The 26,925-nt window shown below is 44.5% G+C and overlaps 1 protein-coding gene across 1 annotated transcript; it reads left to right on the top strand.

Moving 5' to 3' along the window:
* Nucleotides 1-1,418: 1,418 nt before the first annotated feature.
* On the top strand, nucleotides 1,419-26,411 carry LOC148047235 (class I histocompatibility antigen, F10 alpha chain-like). The gene is made up of 6 exons (XM_087711133.1): nucleotides 1,419-1,488; nucleotides 8,905-9,180; nucleotides 18,401-18,589; nucleotides 23,678-23,959; nucleotides 24,932-25,021; nucleotides 25,933-26,411. Exons 1-6 carry the CDS (start codon nucleotides 1,419-1,421, stop codon nucleotides 25,980-25,982), a joined length of 957 nt encoding a protein of 318 aa, XP_087567259.1. The 3' UTR covers nucleotides 25,983-26,411.
* The last annotated feature ends 514 nt before the right edge of the window (nucleotides 26,412-26,925 follow it).

Here is a 26,925-nt window from a genome sequence, read left to right as displayed (position 1 = left end):
GCATCCTCAGGTAAATCAACACAGCAGGAACGTCATGAGGTAAATTATGGAGCGCACAGTAGAGAAAGACAAAAAAGGCCCTTTACACTCACAGCATCCAATCGCAGCACAGATTCCCTCACGCAGAGGCTAGTTCTCTTTAACCAATTAGTTACAACTCATTGTTATTACTCACTGTCCAACCCTTCAGTGCTTCAGCTACTGAATGTCTTAACCAAGACATTTTTAACATTTTAATTTTGTCGCAGCTATAACTTGGAGCCCTCCAAGTTCACTAGACTCCAACCCCCATCATCCCCTGTTTGCAGGCCCTCTAGCCTCTCCTCTAAATCTGAAGGCTGCTCTCTGCAGTCAATTGGCTTCGACTGCAAAGAGAGCAGCTCTGAGAGCAGGGAGGGGAAGTGGATTTGGCCCTCCTGGAACGAGTAGCTCCTTTCTTGGGGGATGGGGGTGGGGATGGGGGGAGGAGAAGGACTTTGCTCTCTGAAGGCAGCAGGCAGTACAACCCAGATGGAAGCCCTGGATCTTTTATCCAGACAAAGAAAGTTATTGCAATGGCCTTTGGGCGATTTTAGAGCCCGTTCAAACCCCCACCCCCACCCCGACTTCTGTTTGAAGACGGGTACGTGGAAGAGCCTGGGGCCAAGTTTCCCTTATCTGACCTCGCTTCCCCTCACCTCGGAAGCTCCCCAGTTTGTAGGATTAGCCAGAAAAGCTGTCCAGTCTTGAAAATAAAAGCAGCCTCGAACAAGGAGGAGGCTGAATTGCGGAACCCCCCCCCCACACACACACACACATACACACTAGATCCCATTTCGGAGGCCAATACAGCTCCTGGCCAGCCTTCACTCCCTGATCCTTCCCCAGAAGCTGCTCTTCCAACCCAGGATGGTTTTCTATCTTACGGTATTTGGCGTCCCCGACCTTTTCCCATAAAAAGAGGCATCTTCGCCTTTAAGACGTCCCAACAGTGTTTGGGGGTTTTCATCCAAAACAAACATCACGTGAGATTCTTGACCTCCACCTGATCCTTAACCGATCTCCGGCTGCGAGGGCTGTGCCGGGCCTGAAAGGGAGGCCGCCTCCCTGCCCTCTTCTCCCACCCCGGCTGAACCCAAAAAACTCTCCCGCAGTTTTGATCTCTGCAGATCTGTCCCTCCCCCCTGATGAGATTCCTGGAATGAGATTGCGTGACTCGGATGAAACTTTCGCTTCCCTTTTGCAGTTTTTCTCACAGGTTTTCCCCCGACGTCTGCCTAGCAACCATAGACGACATAGGAACGTCTTTTTCCTATTGGTTCGGTTTGGCCAATCACCAGCTCGTTCTGGGTTTTTGGGCTGTAGATCGCTGGGAGCGCCACTTTCTTTGCCTGCGACTTTTCAGGAGAGCGCAGCGCCGGTGGAGGTTTTGGAACAGGATGGCTCTGCGCTTTGCGCCCTTCTTGCTTCTGGTGTTGAAGGTGGTTGCTGTATGGGAGAGGTGCTTCGGTAAGTCCCTTTCGAGGATGTGAAGATTCCAGATCCTTTTTTCTGCTGGTGGGGATCCATCCGGGGAATTTCTCTCTCCTGCCCACAAAATGCCATCCCCACAAAGAGAATCCTGATTCGGTAGCCCATAAAGACCCGTCCATCTTGATTGTCACCTTGTCCTCAATCCCAATATCTCCAGGGCACAGGCAGAGATTTGCCTCCCAAGAGGCTCTTTCTTCAAACCCAGAAGCCCCCAGATATAGGACAGATTGCAGAATTAAAAAAAATACTAAAAATAAGTTAAGAGGTAATTTAAATCCCGAGAAACCAAGGGCATTTGGACTGTTTTTCCCCCTTAATCTGCCTGAATTTCATTGAGCAAAATGGCAAACATACTTTGCTTTAATACATAGTTTTAGCATGGAAGAGGAGAGGAGGAGGGTTAGTTATGTGTACAGCCCCCCAAAAATCAAGAGGGTGGCTGACATCTGATGAAGGGAGCTCCAGATTTAATTAAGTTTGCTGGAAAAGGCACAACCACACTCCTAATTTCTGGCAATGCCTTTCAAACTGCAGCTTTCCTGCCTCAGGTTGAACTCAACTCCTGTGATTTCCAGGGTGTACCTAAATTACTTTTTAGTTACAACAGAAAAGTGATTTTCTGTTGCCATCTGGTGGGATGTTGTGAGTTTCTAACCTCACTGCGATTTCCTGAGAGTCTTCCAGCCAAGTTCCAAAGGGGGAAGGGGACCTAATCTCAGTTTCAGTTTTCTGTAGCCACCTTCCTAGGAGATGGTGAACGTCCATTTGTCTAGCCAGCACAGGTCGAGCATGACCGCTCCCATCATTTTTGGTGACACCACAAACTGGATACGTTCCCAGTGGTGACCCATCTCTAGCCTTATGTGTTTGGTGACAAGCGTGACAATCCCCTCCCCCATCAATGGCCCATCGACCTGCTCAAAGCATATGAGATATGAGCATATGAGATTGGTTAGGGTCTCACCCTGATCCCTAGTTTTTGGACAGTGGGGAGGCTGATCAAGCACCAGGTACACCGAGGGTCTATGATGGCTTCTACTCCCTGCACCCTGGTCTTAGGCACCACTAGCCTCAATTTAGTAGTGAATGGATGGATGGCTTCAGTTACCATCAGGTCATGCTTGCTGTCATTGTTGCTGTCCCCAGTTGCCAGTGGTGGGACTCCCTGAGCCAGAGTTCCCTCTTCAGGGGGAGGGGAAACCTCAATTGCTTGGTGGGCAAATTTTCCTATCTCCGTGGTCTTTTGCAGTGGCTTTTTCAGCTTGGCTGATTCAGGGATCTTCGCTTGTGGGATGGGAGCTGAGGTCAGGCATTTGGATGCATGGTGACCATGTTGGCTGCACCAGAAACATTTGATTGGTGTCATTGAGACTCCCCTTGGTGGGTGCCAGATCACTGGCCAAGCTGTCTCTTTGGAGTCCATTCGGCTTGGACCCAGCCTTGCCCTGGGTAGTAAACCCAGTTGAGTGACACCTGCCAGGCTGGTGGCAGCTGGGTTGTCTAAGTGGGCTGACTGGCCTTCGATACCTTGGCAGGCTCCACTGTAGCCCTGGGTTCGACTGGGCTGAAGGAAATGGCGAAGGGCTGATGGCATGGACCACTGCAGTAGTTGATCAGTCCCTCCTGGGAGGAATTGGCCTTGGGCTGGAGTGTGCTGACGGGAGCGGGAGAGGGCTCACAGCCTGGATAGGTCGATTCCTCCGGGGAGGAAACATCAGAGTAGGCCGGCTCATGATCACGCTCAAGTGTTCAAGCTGGTGCAACTGCCCCACGCCACTGAGTTTCAGCCAGTCAAATCTCTCTGGCAACCCTTCTAGGATCTGGCTAGGGCCGCGGTCTGTATCTTGGGGGGGTCCATTGAGACCTAAACCGTCCCATAGAGACAGTGATCAGGAAGACAAAGCCTTGCTGGTCTCAGGGATATTGCAAAATCCCTGATAGACCCAAGGGAAGTGCTTCAAGCTTGCGGTAAACAGGCAGCCCCTAGGCTGATGAAATCGGGACGCTCTGGAAGGAAGGAAGTGAAAAGAGAAAGTGAGTCCATCTGGTGAGGTATTTTTTCTATTTTGCTAAAGGCTGCCCAAAGAAATGTTTCTTTAAAGCCAAATTAGATCCTTAGACAAAAGAACTGAGCGGCAAAAATAATCCTAATGGGATCTCTGCGGAAAGTTTTTTTTCCCTTTGTCATTGTAACTATTCTTTGTGGATTGAAATGCTCGTAACATTCTTCATCTCTGATCTTAAAGTGAATGGATTGATTTTTTTTCTTCAGCTTCTTGTTGCTTTATTTTTTGACTTCTAGATTAAAACCTTCCTTTTTATTTTAACAATTCTTCCTACTACTTGTTATTAAACCACACTAAAAGAAATCTAAATAACTTTGTTTCGTACAGAAGGTGAAAATTAACTGCCACTGGGAGTATTTTGAAACAACGTATCTCTTTTTTTATTTGATTCCACTAACTTTGCAGCTGAAGGGTTTGCAACTTGTTTACAGAAACTGATAAAGAACCAAGGGCACAAACTGTTTCACAGGTGCCTCTGAGAATTCTTTAGGCAGGGAAAGAAAGAAAGGAAGGAAGGAAGGAAGGAAGGAAGGAAGGAAGGAAGGAAGGAAGGAAGGAAGGAAGGAAGAGAACCCTTCCCCTTTGAAGAGCATAAAAGAATTTGTGTTCAAGTCAACCTAAAATAAAAAATAAAAGAGGCCTGGAAGGCTAGAGTGGCAGTGGTTATTAGTTTTTTTCCTCTTTCCTCCTTTTTTGGAAACATGGATCAATATTCAGATGAAGAAACCTTAAAATTCCAAAATATCTTGGCTGGAATTCAAAATCTATTGGAAGGATATGGGATAATTGAGAAGAAGTTGGAAAGACTAGTCTTCCTCACAGCAAAAGATGTTGGGGTTGGAGCCCCCAAAATTAAACGGGAGAATGAACATATAGAGGATAAAAATAAGACAGTAGATGAATTTATTAATGGAACAAATGTGGGTGAAAATTGAAAGAAGGGAATATGGATAAGGGAATTTGACGAATTGGAGCTCTTCCCCAGATTCCAGGAGACAGAAGAGAAAAAAATACTAATGATGCTAGACATAAGAAGAGAAATTTTTTCACAAGCAAGATTGACAAACAAAGACAAGTTAACTTTAGTAGCAATTGGTGGGCAAGGAGATTATCTGAGAGACCCTTCAAGCAACAAAGAGCGGAGAGAAGCCTATAAGAACCTTATAAAGGAGATAAAAAGAAGACTAACTCTACAATTGGCAAGAGAGATAAGACTGTTTTGTTACTGGAAAGATACAGGGTGACAATGAAAGATGGTAATAAAAAATTAGTTTTTTTATTATTGGTGATTAATAAGTAGGAATTTTGTAAGTCCTAGATTGTTTTAGATTGTTATTAAATGTTTACTCATTAACAATTAATTAACCATAAATAATAATAATAATGACATGATAATGGATACAGCATAATGATATATACATTTATTGACAATTTAGTAAAAGAAATTTGGATATAAATTGTAAATTGTGACTTGGGAAAAAGACCTATAAGTTTTATTAACAAATTTTCATTTAGATGTTGTAATAAAGGTGTAAGGGTTTTTTGGGGGATGGGGGCCCTGATGAGAGGAGATGGGGCATAAATAGTAAATGATTTTTAACCAATTATAATAACAACAAGGAAATGTTAATGGACATTGTTTAACAATATATACATGCTATGGTATTGGCCAAAGTAACTTAGATATAAATTTTAGTCAGTGAGTTGGGGGGGGAAAGGAGGGGGAGGCTTAGAAACTTTATTAATTGACTTTTACTTAAAAGATGTTATAAAGGTGTAATGTTATTGTAGGATTTTTTGAAATAGCTAATGAATGCCATTATGTGGTTGTGTCTTCAAGTAAGAATGTTTTGAGGTAAAAGCATGTTAAAATAATTGTAGTCAAATGAGAATTGTGGTACATTGATAGTAAGATATACAAAGATTTTTTATTTAAAGTGTATAATCTAATATGAACTATAAGTAATGACTGCTAAGTCCTCGACTTGCGACTGGTCCTAAAGTCCTTGACTTACGACTGGCCGCAAGTCCTGGACTTATGACTAGCAGCCGGCAACAGCCTAGTCGCTCCTGATTGGCGAAGACATGGCTGGCTGAGTGCAGGCTGCCAGAGGCACTCCCATTGACTGCCCTGCTTGACAGCTCCGTATAAATAGCTGTCAAGCAGGGCGAGGTGCTGAATCCTATCTGTACATAGTTATCTGTTTGCCAGACGTTGTCGTGTACGACAATGGGACGCAGTTTGCTCCCACGACTTTCCAGGAGTTCCTGGCCATGCAAGGCATCCACCACGTGCCCACCGCCCCTTATCATCTGGGTGGCAATGGCCGGGCGGAATGAGCTGTCCGCTCAGCCAAAGAGGCGTTGGGCAGGATGGATCGGGCCGACTGGCCGACAAGGGTGGCCGCTTACCTCCTGGGTCAGCACTCCACCCCTTGCCCTATCTCTAACAAGAGCCCTGCTGAGCTGCTGATGGGCCGGCGCCTGCGAATTACCCTGGACAGATTGCATCTGCTCTACTCCAGGGAACAGCCTGGCAACCTGGGAGCCCCTCCCCACACTTTCGGGGATGGGGACCTTGTCTGGGCTAGGAGCTTTTCTGGGGATCCGAAGTACCTGCCACCATCACTGCAGTAACTGGTCCCTGCTCTTACAGGGTCACTCTCCCAGATGGCACCGAGTGGAGGTGCCATGTGGATCACCCGAGGCCTGCACTCAATCCAGCCCATTGAGCCCGGCCGCCGTTGCCCAACAGCCGGCCTCAGTACCGCCGCGGCCCGCAATTCTCCCTTCGAATGTCGCTCCATTTGCGGCCTTCCCCCAGTCAGGCCTCCCCTGCCCTGCTACCGCCTTGTGGCAGCCGTTCCAAGTTCCAGCTCCATCCATCAACCCTCCTCCTGGGTTTCCCTAACATGAGGCCTTCACCCAATCAGGCCTCGCCTACCTGGCGACCGCCTACCAACAGCCACGCTCTACTTGTGGTTCCTGGAAGTCACCAGGGAGCCACTTCAACTGCTTCCCTGTCCCTTCACGGCCAGGCAGCTTCTCTCTCCCTCTCCTACCGCACTGGGGGAGCTGTGTGACACCACAGAAGGCAAGGTCCTCCTGGACGGTTGCCTTGCTTACGTGTCTTGCCTCGCACTCTCCTGGAACAGTGAAGCAGTTGAAGAGGTGCCATGGCGACTTCCGGGAGTGGTAGCAGCTTCTGGCTGTAGAGCAGCTCTGGCAGCAGGAGCCCACAGCCTCAACAGGCCAGCGGCAGAAAGGCCCTGGTGCCTTAGTGATGGCCTATCTAATCATTTACACTGTGGGCATAATAGCTGGGTAAGCGAGCACCGGCGCACTCTTGGTGGGTTGAATTTGAAGGGGTACTTACAGCACATGTCACACCCATCCTACATGCTGATCCCCCAAATCTCTTTGGGAAAGATTTTGGAGCACCTGCTGAATCCAGCTAAAACTCAGTGGCTGAAGCCTTTTCAGACCCCTCTCCCCAAAATATCTGGTACACAGATATTGGGGTCAGCCATAGAGGAGGCATTTAGGACACCCAAAAATTTTGCTGCCCAAATGGTGCCGCATTCAGGCGCATACAGCTGTTGGGTTGGAAGATTCTACTTTATTGCAGACCCTTCAGAATGGAGCAGCATACAAGCATTGTAATGAAAAAGTAATGAATAAAAATAAATGTTTTCTTTTCTTTTCAATAGCTAAAGTTTTTTCCTGTTTTGAATTTCAGAAGAGTTGACAAAGAATCTTCTTGAACTTTAAAGATGCGACTGGCATTTTACAAAGTGTTCTGGCTATGATGTCATGAAAACAGCCTAGATCATCTAAAAAGAAAGATATTTGAATCCCTGATAGAAAAAATATGGTTTGCAAAAAAAAAAAAAAAAAAGCAAAGTTTGCCAATTAAAACCTTCTCTCTTTCCCCCTTTTCTGATTGAGGCAGGGCACACCTGGGCCTCCTGGTGAAGTTGCCACATTACTCCAGCTGTACATCACCGCCAGGCTGATCCTTTGTTGATTACAAGTTGGGTCTGAGGTTCAGGATCTCGTATTGTGCCTCTCCTTGTTTCTGGCAGCTTCAAGGTCTTTTGCTGAGTGAATTTAGCTTATGGTAGTGAAAACAGGAACTGCCAACAAGGCTCAGCTGGGCAGGGGCAGGGCAGTTCTCTGCTCTAATGACTGGCTGGGTGGGCGTGGCTTTGGGGGTGTCATGTGACTGAGTGGGCATGGTCAACTCTATGTCACTTGTGTGAGTGTTACCTGTATGGGACAGGCAAGGTTGGGGAGGGAATCCAGGGGTCTCCGATGTGGGTGGGTGGGAGAAAAGACAGATCCAACTCTCTCTCTCTCTCTCTCCTCTCTCTCCTCTCTCTCTCTCTCTCTCTCTCCTCTCTCTCCTCTCTCTCTCTCTGTGTGTGTGTGTGTGCAACTCACATTGCGCTTTCCAAGCTTGCTGTCAGTGAGGCTGGGCAACGGTGAGGGCTGGCTTTTTGCCTAGCTTTTTCCAGCCAGGGGAAAATGGCCAGGGGCCTGCGGAGGAAGCCTTTGTCAAGCTAGACTGGGAAAGCTGGCTGCGGGAGGAAGAGAAGCCAGGTAAACTGGACCCAGTCACTTCCTGGTTCCCTCATCCCAGAAGCAGCAACCTCACACTCTCCCCTCTCTGCTGGCCCCCGGAGGGTTGTCTCCAGTTAGGTTGGAGAAATTATTGGACCATGTGATGGACTTGTGGGTGCAGAGGATGGATCTTTGACTTTCTTTTGGGTGGAGAAAACCCGAAACTCTCATATTCATGTTTTCCCAGATGTGCCGATATGACATCTGTAATAAAAGTCTTCTTGGGGGTCTTACTTGGAACCCTGACATCAAGTGGTTGAGTCTGAGAAACTCTGATCCAGGCTTTTACACTGCAAGTTGATCAGCCCTGATCACTGTTCCCCCAAGATGGCTGAGGGGCATTTCTACTTTTCTTTGTGGTTGGAAGTGCCCAATTGGGGTGGGGGGGAGATAGTTTTGGAGAATCCTGTTCTCCCTTTTATCCTGCTTTCTCTTCCCCTTCTCATACACCTTCAAACTTATTTCTTCCCCAACCCCTCCAGAAGCTGCTTCTCTGCATCTCAGTGATTCTCTTTCCACATTCTGCCTCCTCTTCCTCTTTCCTCTTGCTCCCCTTTCCTTTCCCCCCTTCTCCCTCTGCTGCTCAGTTCCCTTCTTTCTCCCTTTTCCTCCCTACAACAACAAACTGGGGTCTGCTGTGCCCCATAGGATCAGGGTCCCTCAGCAGAAGCTGCCTAATTCTGTTTCTCTGTGTCCCTTCCAGACTATTCCTCCCATACCCTCAAGTATTTACACATCGCCATCTCGGACCCCAGTCAGGAGCTACCCTACTATATTGCTCTGGTGTATGTGAATGATCAACTCTTCAGTTACTACAACAGCAGCAGCAGGAAGGTGCAGCCTCGAGTGTCCTGGGCGGAGAAGGTGGAGAAGGACAACCCCCAGTTCTGGGACAGTCAGACCCAGAGAGCACATTTCCAACAGGAAACGTGGCTAATTTACCTAGAGGATTTGATTAGTTTCCACAATGAGACTGAAGGTGAGCGATGGGTGGGATGGCTCCTCCTGCCCCATATTCCCCACCAGTAGCTGGAATGGGGGAGAAAGAGGGGCCCTCCACACAGGAACTGCTGTTGCCTAATTTTTTTGAAAAGGTTATTGAAAAATGTATATTGCTTTTAAAATGTTTATAATTTCATCCTTGCCCCATAACTGAAGTTTTCTGTCCATATTATAATTATTAAATTGAGATGGGTGATCAGATGGCCTTGGTGGACATTCTGCTATGAATAGCAGATTTTTACCCCATCACTGAAGGTAGAAGATCCTAGTGGAAGATCCTTTCTGTTTCCAAACAAACAAATGAGGGATCAAGTTCACCATGATCCACCTGGGGACGCAAGATCCCATCAGGCTCCCCACCAGTTTCATCCTAGCCAAAGAGAACATTTCTGGCACCTCTGTTTTTGAGGGCCAACTGGGGCCCAAAGTCCAGGAGCTTCCTCACTTCCTCCAATTGGAAGGAGGCCAGGGAGATCAAGTGGGATGGGGTCCTTGAAGGGGGAGACACGATACTTCCCAATATTGGGGTGAAGGAACAGAAAAGAAGAAATCTCCCTTTTGGGACCCTTTCTGAGCAATCAAAGCTCAGGATGTTTCCTGAGCACCAGGCTGAACTCTCACATAGCTCTCTTGGTGGGGCCACGTTAAGAGGGGAATCCCTTCCTCGGCAGCCTCCCCCCCTTTCTGCTGTCTCTGGGGGCAAAAACTCCTTTTCAAGGAATCTAATTTAGAGGAGGATTGTAAGAAAACATGTCTGTGGAATAATTATACGTTTCTTTTGGCCTTGGATAAACCTTGTCCACAAACAAGCCATTAGCCACTTTTTCATCACAATATTGTGCCATCCCACTCCCTTCTGTTATTCTTGCCTCTCCCCCCCCCCCACAGGCAGACATGAGAGCTTTGCTAGTTCTGCCCCTGCTCCCCGGAGGGTCTCCCTAGGTCCCAAGCCCACTGCTGGCCTCTCAGAGCTCCCTTATGGTGGACAAAGGAAGAAAGGGTCCAATCAGGATGGTGGGGAGTTGAGAAACCCAGGACACCATCTGGCGTCTCTCAAAGTAGAGAGCATCAGAATCTAAGCAAGCCAGCTGGATCAGACTCCCCGGCTCATCTAGTCCAGCAGTCTGTGGTCTCCCTGTGGCCCATCACTCTGACCAGGAAGCCCAGTGGCCTCCCAGAAGATGGCGTGTAAGGCCAGACCTTTGCCACGAAAGTTAATAGCCATGGAAGCCAGGATTTCCATGAATTAGTCCAATCTCCTTTTGAAGCAGCGAACATCAGTCCCCATGATACTGCTACCCTTCCACATGTTCTGTAAACTTAGCTTGCCTCCTGGTATTCCTGTGTACCTGATTATCTTGTGTTTTTCTAAATAATGACAAAGGCTGCTTAAATCTTTGTAAGCCTAACACCAATACCTGGGAAGATCCTGGAAAAGATAATTTAAAAACCCAGATCTGCAAACATTGAGAAACAAATAAAGTTATAACTAGAAGTCAGCAAGAGTTTGTTAAAAACAGATCGTGCCAAATCGGGCTTCGGGGGGAGGAGCCTGCCGCTGTCGGGAGCTCAACGAAGCTCCTGTCAGGATTCTGGTTTGTATATCTTATAAGATCTATAGATATCTCCCCTTTCTGGCAGAAAGGGGCAGGGAGAAGGTCAGTCGTTAGGATCTCTTTGTAATTCATAGCTTTTTTTTTTGCTGTGAATGGAGAAGAGGTTCAACATCAGCTGAGCTTTTACTCCAGCCAGTTTTCCGCAGCTGCCTTTTTTGCAGCCCGAGGCAGATTGCCCCCCCCCCCAGGACAAAGCTAAGCTATTTAAAAATTAATCCGGGCGGGGACCATTCCTGAGGAATTTCTTCCATTACTATCTAAAATACCAGCTTCAACTTCGCAAAAGGCTCCCTTTTTTTAGCTGCGTCACAAGATGGCGATCTTATAGCTTTTGTGTTTGATGTGACGTACTTAGTCAGCCCTACCCTCCTGAAGGCTTCTCCGTATTAACTGTTAAAAGATTAACTGAGGGGAGCAGAGACTTTGATTCTTGGCTTGCTTGATTGCTTGTCTTTTATTTTTATTCTGGAATGGCTCCCAAATCTAAACAGAAGCGCTTCCTTAATAACATATCTCAAAAAACTGCTATGAAGCCGCTACCCTTGCCTCCCACACCCTCCACGGGAGATTTGTTAACACAAGAATTTCTTCTCAAAACGCTTAATGATTTCAGACAGGAAATTAATCAACTGATATCGGATTTATATGATCAATTTGATGCTAAAATTGCCCAGGCAAAGGAGGATATGATCGGAGTAATGACAGTCATGACAGATTATATTGCTGAAACGGAGGACAAATTGGAACTTTTGGAAGAAACTAACCTTAATTTGATATCCAAAATTCAAACGTTACAACAGGAAATTGAAAATGCTCAAAAACAACTTGTCATGATAAATTATAATAAGACTGCCTTCGCAATAAGAGTTAGAGGACTGCGTGAAAACCAACAGGAGAATTTGAAACAGATCTTCTTTGAGGCTCTTAGCCGCTTGGTGGGAAGTCCGGGACTTAACTTGGATTGGCAGATTCAAAAAATTTACCGCCAGAATTCGTGGGTAGCAAAACAGCGACAGCTTCCGAGGGACATAATTATATACTTTACCACAAGGGAATCCAGAAATGTGATAATACAGAGGCTTTACAACAAGAGGTTGAGAATTGATGGACAGGACTTGATTGTTTTTAAAGAGATACCATCTCAAATATTAAGAACAAGGAGAGAGTACTCTTTCTTAACCGAAGAACTCAGAAATTCTCAGATTCCATACAAATGGGAAGTCCCAGCTGGCATTACAGTTACATTTGGCAACCAAAAACACCGCATTAATTCTGTCTGTGAAGCCCGAGAATTTTACCACAAGACCCTGAAGGCGGGACTTCCTGACTCATCCGGACCTGGAGAGAGACAAGGAGAAGGAGAAGACAAGCAGCGAGACACGTGGCTACAAGGCGGAGGGTGTTGCTTTCCTCTTCCGGAAGGGCAGAGGAGTAAAGAATAAAGACTTAGCGATGTTTTCAAAACTTTATGATTTCTGCCTGGGATAAAAAGGAAAAGTTGTATATCGATGATGAGACATGGAGACTGAAAGAAGCGTTGCTGATTGTGGACACATATTGTATATAAGATTTGTTTGAACTCTAACTCAAACTGCGCATGAATTATTTTCCTAGGCGAGGAGAGCGGAGATTGCGATCTTTTAGAGTTGTGGTCTGGGACGAACGGAGTTGGGAGGCGCGTGGGAGAGGGAAGGGTAGCGAAAGTTTAATTAGACTACTTGGGGCTAGAATGCAAGCTGATGTTTGTTTGAGTTGCTATTTCAATATAAGGTCAAGAAAGATTGGTCGGAGAGTCTCCAGGAAGGTGGAGTAAATATGTGAGGAGCAATGGACGCGGATAAAATATATATGTGGATATGGATAAAGGCAGGGTGGAAGGTAAAAAATTTACATGTGGAGGTGGGTAAGGATAGAAAGGGAGGTGTTGGAAATGAAAAATGAAAGAAGTACTTGAGTTTAATGGTTTTATAGAAAGGTTTGGATATTCGGATAAAAAAGAGATAAATTAAAGGTCTGAATAGATAGATAAAGCAAGGAGACTTTTAGTTGGGGAATCCTAATTGATTAACTTACCTGGCTCTAATACAGTTTGAAACCCTGCAAGTAGTAAAATAACCGAAATTTGGAATGAGCTACATTGTTTAAGATTTACAGATGATGGGAAGCTGTGTTAATGTAGTGGGTTTATTGATCTTTCTTGCTTTTCTTTTCTTTTTGTGTGTGTGTGTTTTTTTTCTTTTCTATTTTTTACTATTCCCTTTTTTTTTTTTTTTTGGCTTTTCTTTTATTTTTTTTAATTTTAAAGTTAGCTGGCTTTATTATACTCAAGTGCTTGTTAAAGAACTATGCCGGGTATGGGACCTGCGAAGCCGTAAGGGGGTTAGGGAGGGGGGATTATAGGGGGGAGGGTGGAGGGTGGAATTACAGTTTCAATTCTTAGAACAATAAGAATTCACTTGTATACTGCGGCTCGTTTTCCTTTTTTTTTTCTTTTTCTCTTTTATTTTCTAAAAAACAAACTGAATAGATTAATTGTAGGGATACACCAAAGTGAGGAGAAGAGGGAGAGAAGAGGGAGAAGTAAAGAGGGAGCGAGAGGGGAATGTAAGGAGGGTGAGATGGAGGGAGGGGGAGATGTCTGAGGGGGAAGGGAAGTAGAAGAGGGGAATGCTGGAGGGGAGAAATGAAAGTTGGAGGGGGAGAAGAAAGGGTGTATGGGGGATTGAAGTGTCATGCTGGGTTGTTTTTTTTTTTTTCTTATGGTGGATTTTTTCCTCTTTGTTTTTTGTTACGCACAGTATATAAGTGATTGTATAAAATGAAAATGAAAATGAAATAAATAAAATGTATGTAAAACAGATCGTGCCAAATCAATCTTACTTCATTCTTTGACAAAATGACTAAATTAGTAGATTAGTGAAATGCTGTGGACACAGTATACTTAGATTTAAACAGTGACGTGCGGTGAGGTTTATGGCTGGTGAGGCACTGACACAGGGGTTTCACCTTTTTTAAGACTTGTGGACTTCAACTCCCAGAATTCCACAGCCAGGCATGCTCAGTTCCGATTTAAAGCGACAGCACTTGTTTTTCTCTTTTATGAAAAGGTTTCCATCATTCTTTTTCTTCTCCCTCCCCCTCCTTCCTCCCTCTCCCCCTCCCCTCCCCTCTCAAACAGACAAACGCACACACAGAAGTTGGATTGGACTATCTCTCATACCCCCTTTCCTCTCTCACTCACTCTCTCTCAAACAAACATAAACACAGAAGTTGGGTTAAAGCCGTTGATTGCAGGCGGAGCCACGTTGCCTTTTCAAACTTGTAATCAGTGAAGCTGGGCTTATATAGTTTTATCCAGGTGTGTGTGTGTGTGTGTGTGTGTGTGTGTGTGTGTGTGTGTGTGTTTGAAAAGGCAACATGGCTCTGCCTGCAATCAAACTACACTTGGGGAGGGATCTACACTTGATGAAGTTTGAATTCCTCCCCCTCCCTCCGACCCACACGTATCTTTTCCAGCTGTTTCAGAGCGGATTTCAACTCTGCTCTTGCCTGTCATCATGAAGGAAAAAAATGTAAAAGGAAAAAGGCAAGAGCTGAGGTCAGGGTGAGCTAGGTGCTGCCAGAGTCACCATGGATGACTCTACTTAACTTTTTTAAAAAGCTTCTAAAAAAGTGCCCTCTACAGGAGGAGGCAGAAGAATGACGTGCCTCACCTACATCAGGAATTTTTCAACTTTTAACCCTTGCTTAACTCTGCTCGAGTGATCATAAAATGCCTAAAGTCAGACTAGATGAGGCACGTCATTATCCTGCCTCCTCCTGTAGAGGGCGCTTTTTAGAGGCTTTTTTTAAACAGTTAAGCACTAAGCAGAGTCATCCACTGTGACTCTGGCAGCAACTAACTCAGCCTGACCTCAGCTTTTGCCTTTTTCCTTTTACATTTTTTTTCTTTTCATGATGACAGTGGTGAAGCTCTGCCTCCCCTGCCTGCACGTCCTTGGATTTAAGTAAGGCATTTGACAAAGTAACCACCATCTACTTCTTAGTAAGCTAGGAAAATGTGGGATAGACAACATTGCCACCTCATGTATTTGTAACAGGTTGATAAAACATACACAGTGAGTAGTTCTTAATGGTACTACATCTACATGGAGGGGAATAAGCAGTTGGATACCACAAAGTTCTCTCTTAGGCCCAGCACAGAGGTGGGTTGCTCCCGGTTCGGACAGTTCGGATGAACTGGTACTGGTAATTGGGTATGGGTCGCCAAACCGGTAGTGCTAGGTGACTGGCCATGCGCCCAAACTGGCCCACTCCCGATGCTTGTCCTGCCTTGCCTTCACCAGGTGCATGCACAGAATTAAGGCAGGACATAAAGCGAGATTTGGACATAACATGAAATGGGGTCAGACTATAAGATCTCCTGGAGGGCACCATCTATCCCTTCTATCTTGTTATACATTTATTGAGTCTTGAAGTAAAACAGCAAGTTTGAACTCAGGAAACTTGAATGTTAAACCACAACATCTGTGTAGATCAGGTCAGTTGGAGGTCTCGCTTGCGAGTCAAACGTTATAGCTTAACCACATGTCAGAATGGAACTAGTGTTTCCTGCATGCCAACTGCAGCCTAGACATTAAAGGGCAATACGGTATAATCTGCTTCTTTGCCTAGAAATAAGGAAATTAGCCAATAGAAATGATTTAGCACATTTCCGTGTTAGCTGTTTTATGGAACTTATAAGTCCTAAGAACCTCGCTCAGACATCAAATGTGAGTTTACACTGTCTGAGCCACTTGGCCAAATAAAGCTTATCTTGATCTCGCAGTCCAAATCTCCTGATTTTCTGCAACAGAACTGCCTCTTCCTGCCTTCAAACAGATAAGCATTTGAGCTTAGCTGAGCCACCACTACCCACTGGCCAGCCTCTTTTGAAGCCGCCGGCATTGCAGCTGCCCCGTCCCCTTGGAGCTCCAAGTGGCGGGGTGGGGTGGCAATGAGATCCAAGGGCGTGTTTGCAAGCAAGGTGCAAAGCGGCTCTCAAAGAGAATGAAGTGGGCGTGGTGATGGAAGAGGTGCCTCTTCCGTCCTTGGCTGTTGTGAAGAAGCCGCAGCTCTAGGTGCCCCGTGCCCACATCGTTCTCCGCCCCCTCTCTTTCCCTTGTTCGGTTGCTAGCACCAAAGTGCCACCAGGGCAAGCGTGTGGGGTGTGTGTCTAGGGGGGAATCACAGACCATTCGGCACTGAGGTAGAAGCAGGGATTCCACTGCAGCTGGCTGAGGGGGGCACTTCTAAGTATCAGTTCTGGGGTGCTGGACTGACCAACTGACCGCATCACCTTCTCACCCCCGGGAACCTTCGGTGCTGGCTGGAGCCAGCAGGGTTACCCACCCCAAGAAAGCGGGAGAGAGAGCTCTTCCATCACTCGGTGAGCTCCTCATGATTCAGCGGACTGACACCGCAGCCGGGCAGGAAAGAAGCCGGTCTTGGGAGAGACCTTCCCTCCCCTTCCAGAGAGCTTGTGCAGGGAGAGGAGGTGGGCTGGTTTGAATGCAGGTGGGCGATTTGTGGCTGGCGCCTCCTTCACTCGTTGCAGCGGGTGCAGCAAGATGCATGTTGCAGCAACACCCGTGCTGCCTGCCTGGGTGAAGACAATGAGCGGGTGAGTTTTTCTTCCCTCCCTTTTCACCCACCCACCTCCTGCTGCTTTTCCTCCCTCTCCTTCCCTGCGTTGCCTGGTCACAAGGCCAAAGAAATTTAGATATTAGCAATTGTCATAATGGTTTCCACCAAGGTCCTCTGTTCCGGCGGGAACAGAGGTTTAATCTCATTGGTCGAAGGGTCTGACAGCTCCCTATAACAGGGCTGCTGTCAGACTCAACCTTCGCTGGATTGTACATACTTGTTCTGTTACAATAAAGAGCGGTTGTTGTTTGAGCACCCCTAGAGTTTTTCTCTAAAGGGTTAGGGGTGCAAGGGTCTTGTAACTTGACAGCTTTAAGACTTGCGTGCTTCAAATGCCAGAGTTTCTGAGCCAACGTTTTGATTGTTAAGGAAGAGCGTTGTTAAGTGGGTTTCACCACATTTTACAAGTTGGCCATGCCCACCCAGTCACATGACTGCCAAGCCACTCCCACCCAGTCACATGGCCAGCAAACCACTCCCACAAAGCAATAGCAATAGCAGTTAGACTTATATACCGCTTCATAGGGCTTTCAGCCCTCTCTAAGCGGTTTACAGAGTCAGCCTATCGCCCCCACAGTCTGGGTCCTCATTTCACCCACCTCGGAAGGATGGAAGGCTGAGTCAACCTTGAGCCGGTGAGATTAGAACCGCTGAACTGCAGATAACAGTCAGCTGAAGTGGCCTTCTGTACTGCACCCTAACCACTGCGCCACCTTGGCTCCTATAAAGCAGGCCACACCTACAAAAGAGGTCCTAAAAAAATTTGAAACCCACTACTGGTGTGTGTGTGAGGAGGAACATTCTTTCTGAAAGAGGGATGCGTATGTTCCTGTGTGTGTATGTGGTCTGGCAGGTTCATTGGAAATCTGAGAAATAAGAATAATCCCCTAAGAAATTAAGAAGACTGTAAAATAAGCAGATATGAAATATCTTGATTGTCAAATCAAAACTTTTATTGATTTAAGAAATTTTCCCCTGCGTTGAGTGTTTCTTTGATCTGTTGTTTCTTGCTGAGTCCATCCAGCCATTTTTGGTCTGAAGCTCCTTCTGCAACTGGTCTCCCAATGGGGAAAGCAGAGTCACTCCAGTTTGCTCTTTCTGGAACCTGATTCTCCGTTCTCGGCTTACTGTAGATCTGAATCACAGAATCACTTTGTGAATAAGTCAAAGGGCACATGAAGAAGAGGCTCCAATAATAAAAAAAATCAATGTTTCAAAATCCATTTAAAAGGCCAAAAACACTTTGGGTGTGCAAATCAAACTGGGCCATGTGCTACTGTTGCTAAGGAAAATATTCCTTTGTGGCCCTTCAAGGCTCCATTCCCACTTTTCACTAGGGCTAAAATCTCAATGGGAGGCATGAGCAGGGTACCACAAGGGAAATGGGGGAAGGAGGAGTGGGCTTTCCTGAAGAAAAAGCTCCTGAGTGGCCTCTCTTGTGGGGGGGCTTTCCGTGGGTATTCAGGGTCTCCCCTTCCCCTCACCACCCCTACCAGCCCTTTGGCTCTGAACTCAGACTTCAAACGGAGGATTTGGGGCTCTGCAGAGCCGAGGCAAAGATGGTGCCGCTTGTTCTCCTTTTTCCCAGGAGGAGCTTTTGGGGGGAGGGAGAAGATGGAGGGAAATGTAGGGTCTGGAGGTTCATTTCAGGAAGAAAGAAAGGAGAGAAGAAGACACATGGCCTTCAATGCCCAGTATGATGTTGGGATGGGGGCGGCTGAAGGCCTCACCCTGAAGGACCAGCAGAGTTTCACAGACAAAAATGTAATTCTTTCATTTTCCAATCATTATTTGTCCCTTCTCTCATGGCTCCATCCTGAGTCAAAGTTCCTGCAGGGACAAAGATGGCTGTCTCTTCTAAGGACTCCCCAAATCACAATCCTGTCTCTCTTTCAGGCCTTCATATAATCCAAGGCATAGAAGGCTGTGCTCTCCGGGGAGATGGGAGCAAAAGAACGTTACTCCAGGAGGCTTATGATGGAGAGACGGGGTTTCCCTGGGATCAGCCTGCAGATGAGGAAAACGAATGCATTGCGTGGCTGGAGAAGTACCTGTCCTACAGGAATGATACACTGTTGAGGACAGGTGAGCACTTGGATCCATACTGGGCTTTTCTCCTGTAGGAAGTTAAAACCCACCCCTTTCCTAGAAATATCCTGGGAAATATTGAAAAGGCAGAATATTATATTTTCCTGGATCAGAAATGGAGAAACATGTTTTTAGGCAGGAAACAGACTCACTCTTAATAGCCCCCACCTTTGTCAATGGGCCAGTAAAAGGCCTGAGCCAGTATATTCTACATAACAAAGATCTCTCCCCTTCAGCTCCAGGGTGATGGGATTAAGGCATGGTAGTATTAGCCCTTTACCCATCTCACCACAGGACACCTGGGAAGAAGCAAGGCTCAACCAAACTTGGACTCAAAACACAGCCTAGAGTGTTGCCCCTGCATGGCCCCATGGGAGCCTGACAACCAATCAGAATACAAGCTCAATGTCAAAGGCCAAAGAGGGCATAAAACCAGGGACTTTCGGCATCTCTGTCTCTTTTCTTCTTCACCCAACATCTGGAAGCATATGATTCCCCTTTTCCCCAGGATCTCAAACCATGTGGTCCTGCCAACCATTAAAACCATCTTTCCAAGCAGCCTCCATGTTTCCAGTGGGTTTTTTTTGCCCACTTGGAACTGACCCCAGGTGGACATTTCTTCCAACACTCCTTTCTGCTCTGATTTCTTGTGCACATTCAGCCTCTTTGGATTGTTTGCCCTGGTGTTTATCCTCCTATTTCCTAGTACTATTTCTATGTTTAATGGGACAATATATTGACTCCCACTTGTGCAAAAAAATGAAAATAAATTAAAGCTGAGGGTCTTTTCTTCTGGTGGGATGAGGGGGGAATCTAACGGGTGGGGGTGGGTGGGGGGGATGTAAGTATTATGTGTCCATGGCTATGGTTCCTCAAACCCCTTAGACTAAGGTGACCAGATTTTCAGATTGGTAAAGAGGGACACCTTTGACCGGGGGGGGGGGTGATTAAAAATTTTATACGGAGCAACAAAAATTTCATACAACGCAAAAATAGTATTGTAATATATTTTTTTATTTCAACATAACTACAATTTACAAATATAAATTGTAACTGTTAGCCAAACATCTAAATTTTGATCACGTGACCATGAGGATGCTGCAATGGTCGCTAAGTGTGAAAAATGGTCATCAGTCACTTTTTTCAATGCCATTGTAACTTTGGTCACTATACCACCTTTCTTGCCACAGTTCTTAAGTGAATAACTGCAGCTGATAAGTTAGTAGCATAAGTGAATCTGGTTTGCCCATTTGACTTTGTCAAAAGGTGATTATATGACCCCAGGACACTGAAACCATCATAAATATGAATCTGTTGCCAAACATCAAAATTTTGATTGTGTGACCATGAGGATGCTGCAACGGTTGCTAAGTGTGAAAAATGGTCATCAGTCACTTTTTTCAATGCCATTGTAACTTTGGTCACTAAGCCCATTATCCCACCTTTCTTGCCACAGTTCTTAAGTGAATAACTGCAGCTGGTATTTTGTATTTTGGATAGAATCTTTTTTTAAATAGCCTAGGACAATTTAAAAAAAGAATCCACCCAGAATAAATTGAAATAAAACATTTCAAACTATTCTTTCTATGCACAATATATTTCAAAGTATTGTGTATAGAATTTTTAAACATGGTTTCACTTCAATTTATTTTGGATAGAATCTTTTTTTAAATAGTCTAAGACAATTTTAAAAAAGAATCCACACAGAATTTAAAAAAATCCTATGCACAATAAATAAAATATTATTTTAAAATACATTAAAAAATAAAAGAAAAAAAACTCAGCTCACTTACCACCAACCTCCGTGCCCCTCCCCTCTGGAAAATCCAGGAAGTAACACTCATGACCTCTCTAGCCAAGTGTTTCCTGCAGCTCAATGGTACTTGGTCATTTTTTCTTATAAAAGGAGGTAAAGGCGCGCGGGGGGGTGGTGTCCATTTTGTTGCTTTAATGTTTTAATACCTTCAATGAAAGTACTGAGACAGAGAGAGGGATTAGACAGGGTGTCTTTTGTCTTGCCCCGGTTAGGATTTCTTAAGCAAATCCACTGGGCTTTCAACATGAAGCCAGAAAATCGTGACTTTTTTAAAATGGCCCGGGACAATTGTTATAAAGCGTGATTGTCCCACTGAAATCGGGACATCTGGTCACCTTACCTTAGACTCCTTAAACTCTGATGGTGACTCCCCCACTCAAAGTAACTCCCCTCCCCACCTTCAGAGACACTCCCTCACCCCACAGGGCTTCCTGCTCACATTATAATATTCTCCCATCCTTTTTTCTATGTTTAATTTGTTGTTTTCTCATCAAGACTCTCACTACCCTAGTATTTTAACTCAGATATTTATACATGTTACCGTCATCATACCTCCATTTTCATTTGACTATAGTTGTTTAAATATCCTTCATCATAAAATATACCAAGATTTAATACACAACCACATACCGCCATTTCATTTACTATTTCTAAAATCCTCCAATGACACTAAATTCTTATATTCTATTCTAGCTAAACATCCATAATATTTAATAACAAAGTTTTCTATCCTTCTTTCCAAATCTCTGTTTACAATTTACATCCCATTTCCTTATGTTGTACATATATATATATATATATATATATATATATATATATATATATATATATATATATATATATATATATATATATATATATATATATATTTATCAGCACAAATAAAAACATATATATATATATATATATATATATATATATATATATATATATATATATATATATATATATATATATATATATATATATTGTGCTGATAAATAAATAAAGGGAGACTAGTATAGATCTATTTCAAGCTATTTAGCTCTCATCAGCTAGCCATACTCTTACTGGGATTTGAACCTGGGCTGTATTACATATTAGGCAGATGTGTTAACCACTAAGCCACAGGCTCTCCTCCGTTATCAGCTGAGCCAGGGAGAAAGGTATATATTTAAAATCACAACCCCTGGTATGCCCAAATATGGGAGGAAGTTCACTACTTCCATTCTCTGTCCATTGGCTCGTCACGAGAGACCATCCAGACAGAAACCCAATATTTTTACTGTTGCCTCTCTTGTGACGAGCCGATGGACAGAGAATGGAAGTAGTGAACTTCCTCCCATATTTGGGCATACCGGGGGTTGTGACTTTAAATATATACCTTTCACCCTGGCCTCGCTGATAAGGAGTCGAGCCCTGTAGCTCAATGGTTAGCACATCTGCCTTAGAGGCAACAGAGCACAGGTTCGATTCCCAGTAAGGGTGTGGCTAGCTGATGAGAGCTAAATAGCTTGAAATAGATCTATACTAGTCTCCCTTTATTTATTTATCAGCATAAATATAACAAATATAACAAAAAGGCAACAGTAAAAAATATTGGGTTTCTGTCTGGATGGTCTCTTGTGACGAGCCGAAGACAGAGAGTGGAAGTGTGACCTTCCTCCCATATTTGGGCATACCAGGGGTTGTGACTTTAAATATATACCTTTCACCCTGGCCTCGCTGATAAGGAGTCGAGCCCTGTAGCTCAATGGTTAGCACATCTGCCTTAGAGGCAACAGAGCACAGGTTCGATTCCCAGTAAGGGTGTGGCTAGCTGATGAGAGCTAAATAGCTTGAAATAGATCTATACTAGTCTCCCTTTATTTATTTATCAGTATAAATATAACAAATATAACAAAAAGGCAACAGTAAAAAATATTGGGTTTCTGTCTGGATGGTCTCTTGTGACGAGCCGAAGACAGAGAGTGGAAGTGTGATCTTCCTCCCATATTTGGGCATACCAGGGGTTGTGACTTTAATATATATATATATATATATATATATATATATATATATATATATATATATATATATATATATATATATATATATATATATATATATATATATATATATATATATATATATATATACTTAAAGTCACAACCCCTGGTATGCCCAAGTGTGGGAGGAAGGTCACACTTCCACTCTCTGTCATTAGGCTCGTCACAAGAGTCCATCCAGACAGAAACCCATATATATATGGGTTTTTTTAATTTGTGCTGATAAATAAATAACGGGAGACTAGTATAGATTGATTTCAAGCTATTTAGCTCTCATCAGCTAGCCATACGCTTACTGGGATTCGAACCTGTGCTGTATTGCATCTTAGGCAAACATCTTAGCCATTAAGCCACAGGTCTCCTCCTTATCAGCTGAAGCCAGGGAAGAAGGTATATATTAGATTTTTTACAACCCCTGGTAAGCCCCAATTATGGGAGGAAGCTAACTGCTTCCATCTTCTGTCAATTGGCTCGTCACAAGAGTCCATCACGACAGAAACCCAATATTTTTACTGTTGCCTTTGTTATATTTGTGTTTTTTTATTTGTGCTGATAAATAAATAAAGGGAGACTAGTATAGATCTATTTCAAGCTCTTTAGCTCTCATCAGCTAGCCATACCCTTACTGGGATTTGAACCTGGGCTATATTACATACTAGGCAGAAATCTTAGCCATTAGGCCACAGGCTCTTATCCGTTATCAGCGAACCAGGTGGTTCCTGAAATAGTCTAGTGTCCTGCCATGAATTGCAAATGTCCCGAGCTGTTTGCTTTGATTTTGTCTCTCCTCGTCTTGAAATTATGATTGTGTCCCTTGGAAAGAGGCTAGGAGTAACCAAAGATTTAGGGAAGAGGAAGAAGATCGAAAATAGGGAGAAACATATGTGTGTTTTTTAAAGGAACCCCTAAAGATCATCTCCACTTTCCCACCCCTGAAGGGAGCAGCCCAGATCACTCAGAGTTCAAAGCAGCCAGAGAGGAATTTCCTTGGAGCCTCAATTTGCTTCCGGGGGTTTTTCAGGCTGAGTCCCTGGGAAGGACTCAAAATCAGGAGTTCTTCTGGTTGAGCCTTTTCCAGATTCGGAGCATTTCCCAAAACTCTTGGAGACGCTGCAGGTGTGAAGTGAGAAATCGCTACCTTAAAATTAAATAGTGGGAGATTTTCCTGCCTCTCCAAGTTTCTCACCCACCTTCCAGGCTCTGGAGGGACTCAGAGTTAATTCTGGGGTGCCGTTTCTGCAGAGACCCCAGTGGTGACAATGAGCAGCAGGACGGAGGTGGAAGATGGGATGGAGACGCATGTCTACCGTGTGTATGGCTTCTACCCCATGGAGATTGATGCCTCTTGGATGAGAAATGGGGAGGTCTGGCTGCAAGATACTCTCCATGGGTCTGTGGCCCCCAATGCAGATGGGACCTACCACTACTGGCTCAGCATCCGGATCAATCCCAAAGAGAGGGACCATTTTTGGTGCCATGTGAAGCACAACAGCCTCCAGGAGCCTATGGTCCTGGCTCTGACAGGTGAGCAGCTTCGGGGGGAATGGGGGAAGGCTTGACTCAACGCAGTTTTTTCCCCTAAAGAACAATGTATCACTGATCTAAGAAAGAAGGCTGAACATAACTTGAAGGACCATCTCACCCCACTAGGATTGCCCCTCCCACTCTTGCCAACAGATGCGACATGCTGCGGGCCCCATCAGGCTGACTATTCTAGATGGCAGGGTCCAGGAGAATGGTCTTTTCTGCCATTACACCTGCCCTCTGGAATATCTTGCCAACCTTCCTGACTTTTGTAAGGGCCTAAAGACTCTGTCAGTTAGTTAGGGCTGGGGGAAACGGCAGAGCATCACAGTGGAGGTGGTTGATTGAGTAACATCCCATCCATCTGTAATTGGATTTTAGTGGATTTTAGCTATTGGTATTAATTTATTTGTGTAGTGTGTGTGTGTGTGTGTGTGTGTATGTATAAACACACACATCAACACACATGTAAATATTAACAGAATAACAACACAATATAAGGGACCTTGGAGGTCTTCTACTCCAGCCCCTTGCTCAAGCCAGAGACCCAATGCCATTCCACAAAGGTGGCTATCCAGTGTACAGAGCTGCCCAATTCAACCCAGAATCATGACATATTGGGGCAACCTATGAAAAGAACAAAGAAGTTTTTTTACTGTTTCACAAATGTTGTTTATATTATTGTGCATTTGGTTTTTTTTCTGTAAACTGCTGGGAGACAAAAGATTGCCAAGTGCTGCTCTTGAGGTGAAAAGCCAATGATGAATGCCAGTTGCTTTCGTACTTGGCTGGCATGAGATGCATGGCAGTGTCCTATAACATGTCATCCAATAATAGCAACCTGTTTTCATGGTACCTTTAGAGGAACACAGAGATGGACCATTAGTCATTTTGATTTAAGGAATTAGGTCTCTCCTTTAAATTGGTTGTTTGGGATTCTCCTTCAATGATCTGCTCTTTCTCTCAATTCAGCTCCAAAATCCAACCTGGGGCTCATCATCGGCTGTGTTGTGGCTGGTCTTGTCCTAGTGTGTGTGATATCTGGGGCTTTGATATGCTTCAGTAAGTATCCTTTTTTGGGGGTGATTGAAGGAAGATGGGCAGAGTCCTCGTAAGTCTTATCCTTTGATGGGGGGAAGCTTCTGGGCTTCCTTCTGTCCAGTGTTCCCAGCCCTCTTGGGAGGATCTGAGATTCTGACCTCTTTGGGGGACTTCGGTCTTGACTCAGCTTTCAGTCAAGGCAGCATCAAGTGGATGATTTGTAATTTTATATTTAAGTTCCAATTCACAGCAGAGATCAGAGGTAGCATTTGTTGAGTTGTACATTTGTGTATTTGTGTGTCTAAACACAAAAGCAGCTCCTGAAGCTGCAGAGTTGTTCTATCTTCTTCGTCCTCCCAAAAAGCAACCTGCTTTTTGCAATAGAATCAGACTATTCTAGGGAATCGAGACCCCAAGGATAAACATCTGATACAAGGAATCTCAAAAAAGGTGAAGGGCTGGGTGGAAGATCCCTCTAACTGAGAAGCTGTTCTGTTTTCTAAGAATGCAGAAAGAAAAGGCTTGGTCATAACATGGTCTATAAAAGTAGTGATCAAAAGAGACATTTTGAGAGAAAAGGAGCTTTGGGGGATGCTAGCTGCATCTCCTCTTGGTCTCCCACCAAAAAGGCTCTCTAAGCCTAAACTGATTGGAAAAAGAAACTTTGGATCTCTCTGTATCCTCATATCAACTGAGCTTTCTGAATTGCTGAACACTGTGTGATATACATACAAATTTTAAGACTTCTTTCTGATGCCTTTTAGCCAAAGCAGTTTGGTTCAAATTCTCTCCATGTATTTCTGTGTCTTTAATTGTGTGCAAGAGAGAAAGTGAAGGAGGGAGGGGGCTGGAGTCAGAAAGAGCTTTCTCCATCTATAAGCCAAGAGAATATAATGATTATACCTGTTCACCCTCTTTTCTTTCTTTTCCAGGAAGACACAGTTCAGGCCAGGGTAAAATGGAGGAAGCAGCTTCCATATGAACAATTCTGCATCTTATAAGAGTGCTTGCTTACAAGAGTAATTGAAATAAAGGAATGAAAAGAGGGAATTTCCTCACAATTCTATTTTTAAAGGGCCTTTTATGACAGTTCCCCACATAGGTTATAATCTTAAATGCGGATGGGACAATTGTGCATGAACAATTAATATTATTTTACGCATTGGTTGGAAACATGCAGAAGAGGTCATCATCCTGCAGTAGATAGGCAATGGCTAAAATGAGGATGATGAGCATATGAATGGTATAGGATTGGAGAAGTGGGTCCATATTAAAAGAGGCATTGGGAAAACTACTATTTTTTTTCTTGCCTTGACTAAAGTCTCTCTTTTCTTTCAAATTTTATAATTTTGTTCTTGCTTGATCTTCCTTTAACAATGTATTAAATCAAGTGCTTGTGCAAACTATAAAAGGAAATGTAAGTTTTTCTTCTGGGCACTCAATTTTCATAGAGAGACCCCTCTTCATTAAAGTACCCTAATAAATTGCTTTTAAATGATCTTTCGACTCAGTTGCTTATTGGAGAGAGTCTACCAAGTCAGAATCTAAGGCCAGATTTTGGCCATCAGTCTGTCTGTGAAAAATTGTTGGAGGGAGTCAAAAGAAGACAAAATTCCCTTGAAAAGGGGGTGCATTTCATCTTCTTTGAAAACGGGGCTAAGCCCTCTAGATTTGCTAATAACAGTGACCTGCGGTGAGGTTTATGGCTGGTGAGGCACTGATGACATCACAATCTTTTTATTAAAATGCCTTTGTAATACAGGGCGTTTTAATAAAAGGATCTGTGCCATTTCGTCCCATCCTTGCGCATTTTGAAGGGGTGGTGGGCAAGAGCGTATCGCCGAGGACTATATGTGGTGACCACCAGTGGCCAAAAACAAAAAAAGAGATGGGGGGGAGCAAGGAGCCGAGGAGTTCTTTGTTGT

This window comes from Thamnophis sirtalis, unplaced genomic scaffold (assembly GCF_051295495.1).
Source record: "Thamnophis sirtalis isolate CommonGarterSnake01/CBP01778 unplaced genomic scaffold, rThaSir2_p1.2 scaffold_3, whole genome shotgun sequence".
NCBI classification, from domain to species: Eukaryota; Metazoa; Chordata; class Lepidosauria; order Squamata; family Natricidae; genus Thamnophis; species Thamnophis sirtalis.
Note: the sequence above shows the minus strand (reverse complement) of the source record. Positions and strands in the feature narration are given on the sequence as shown.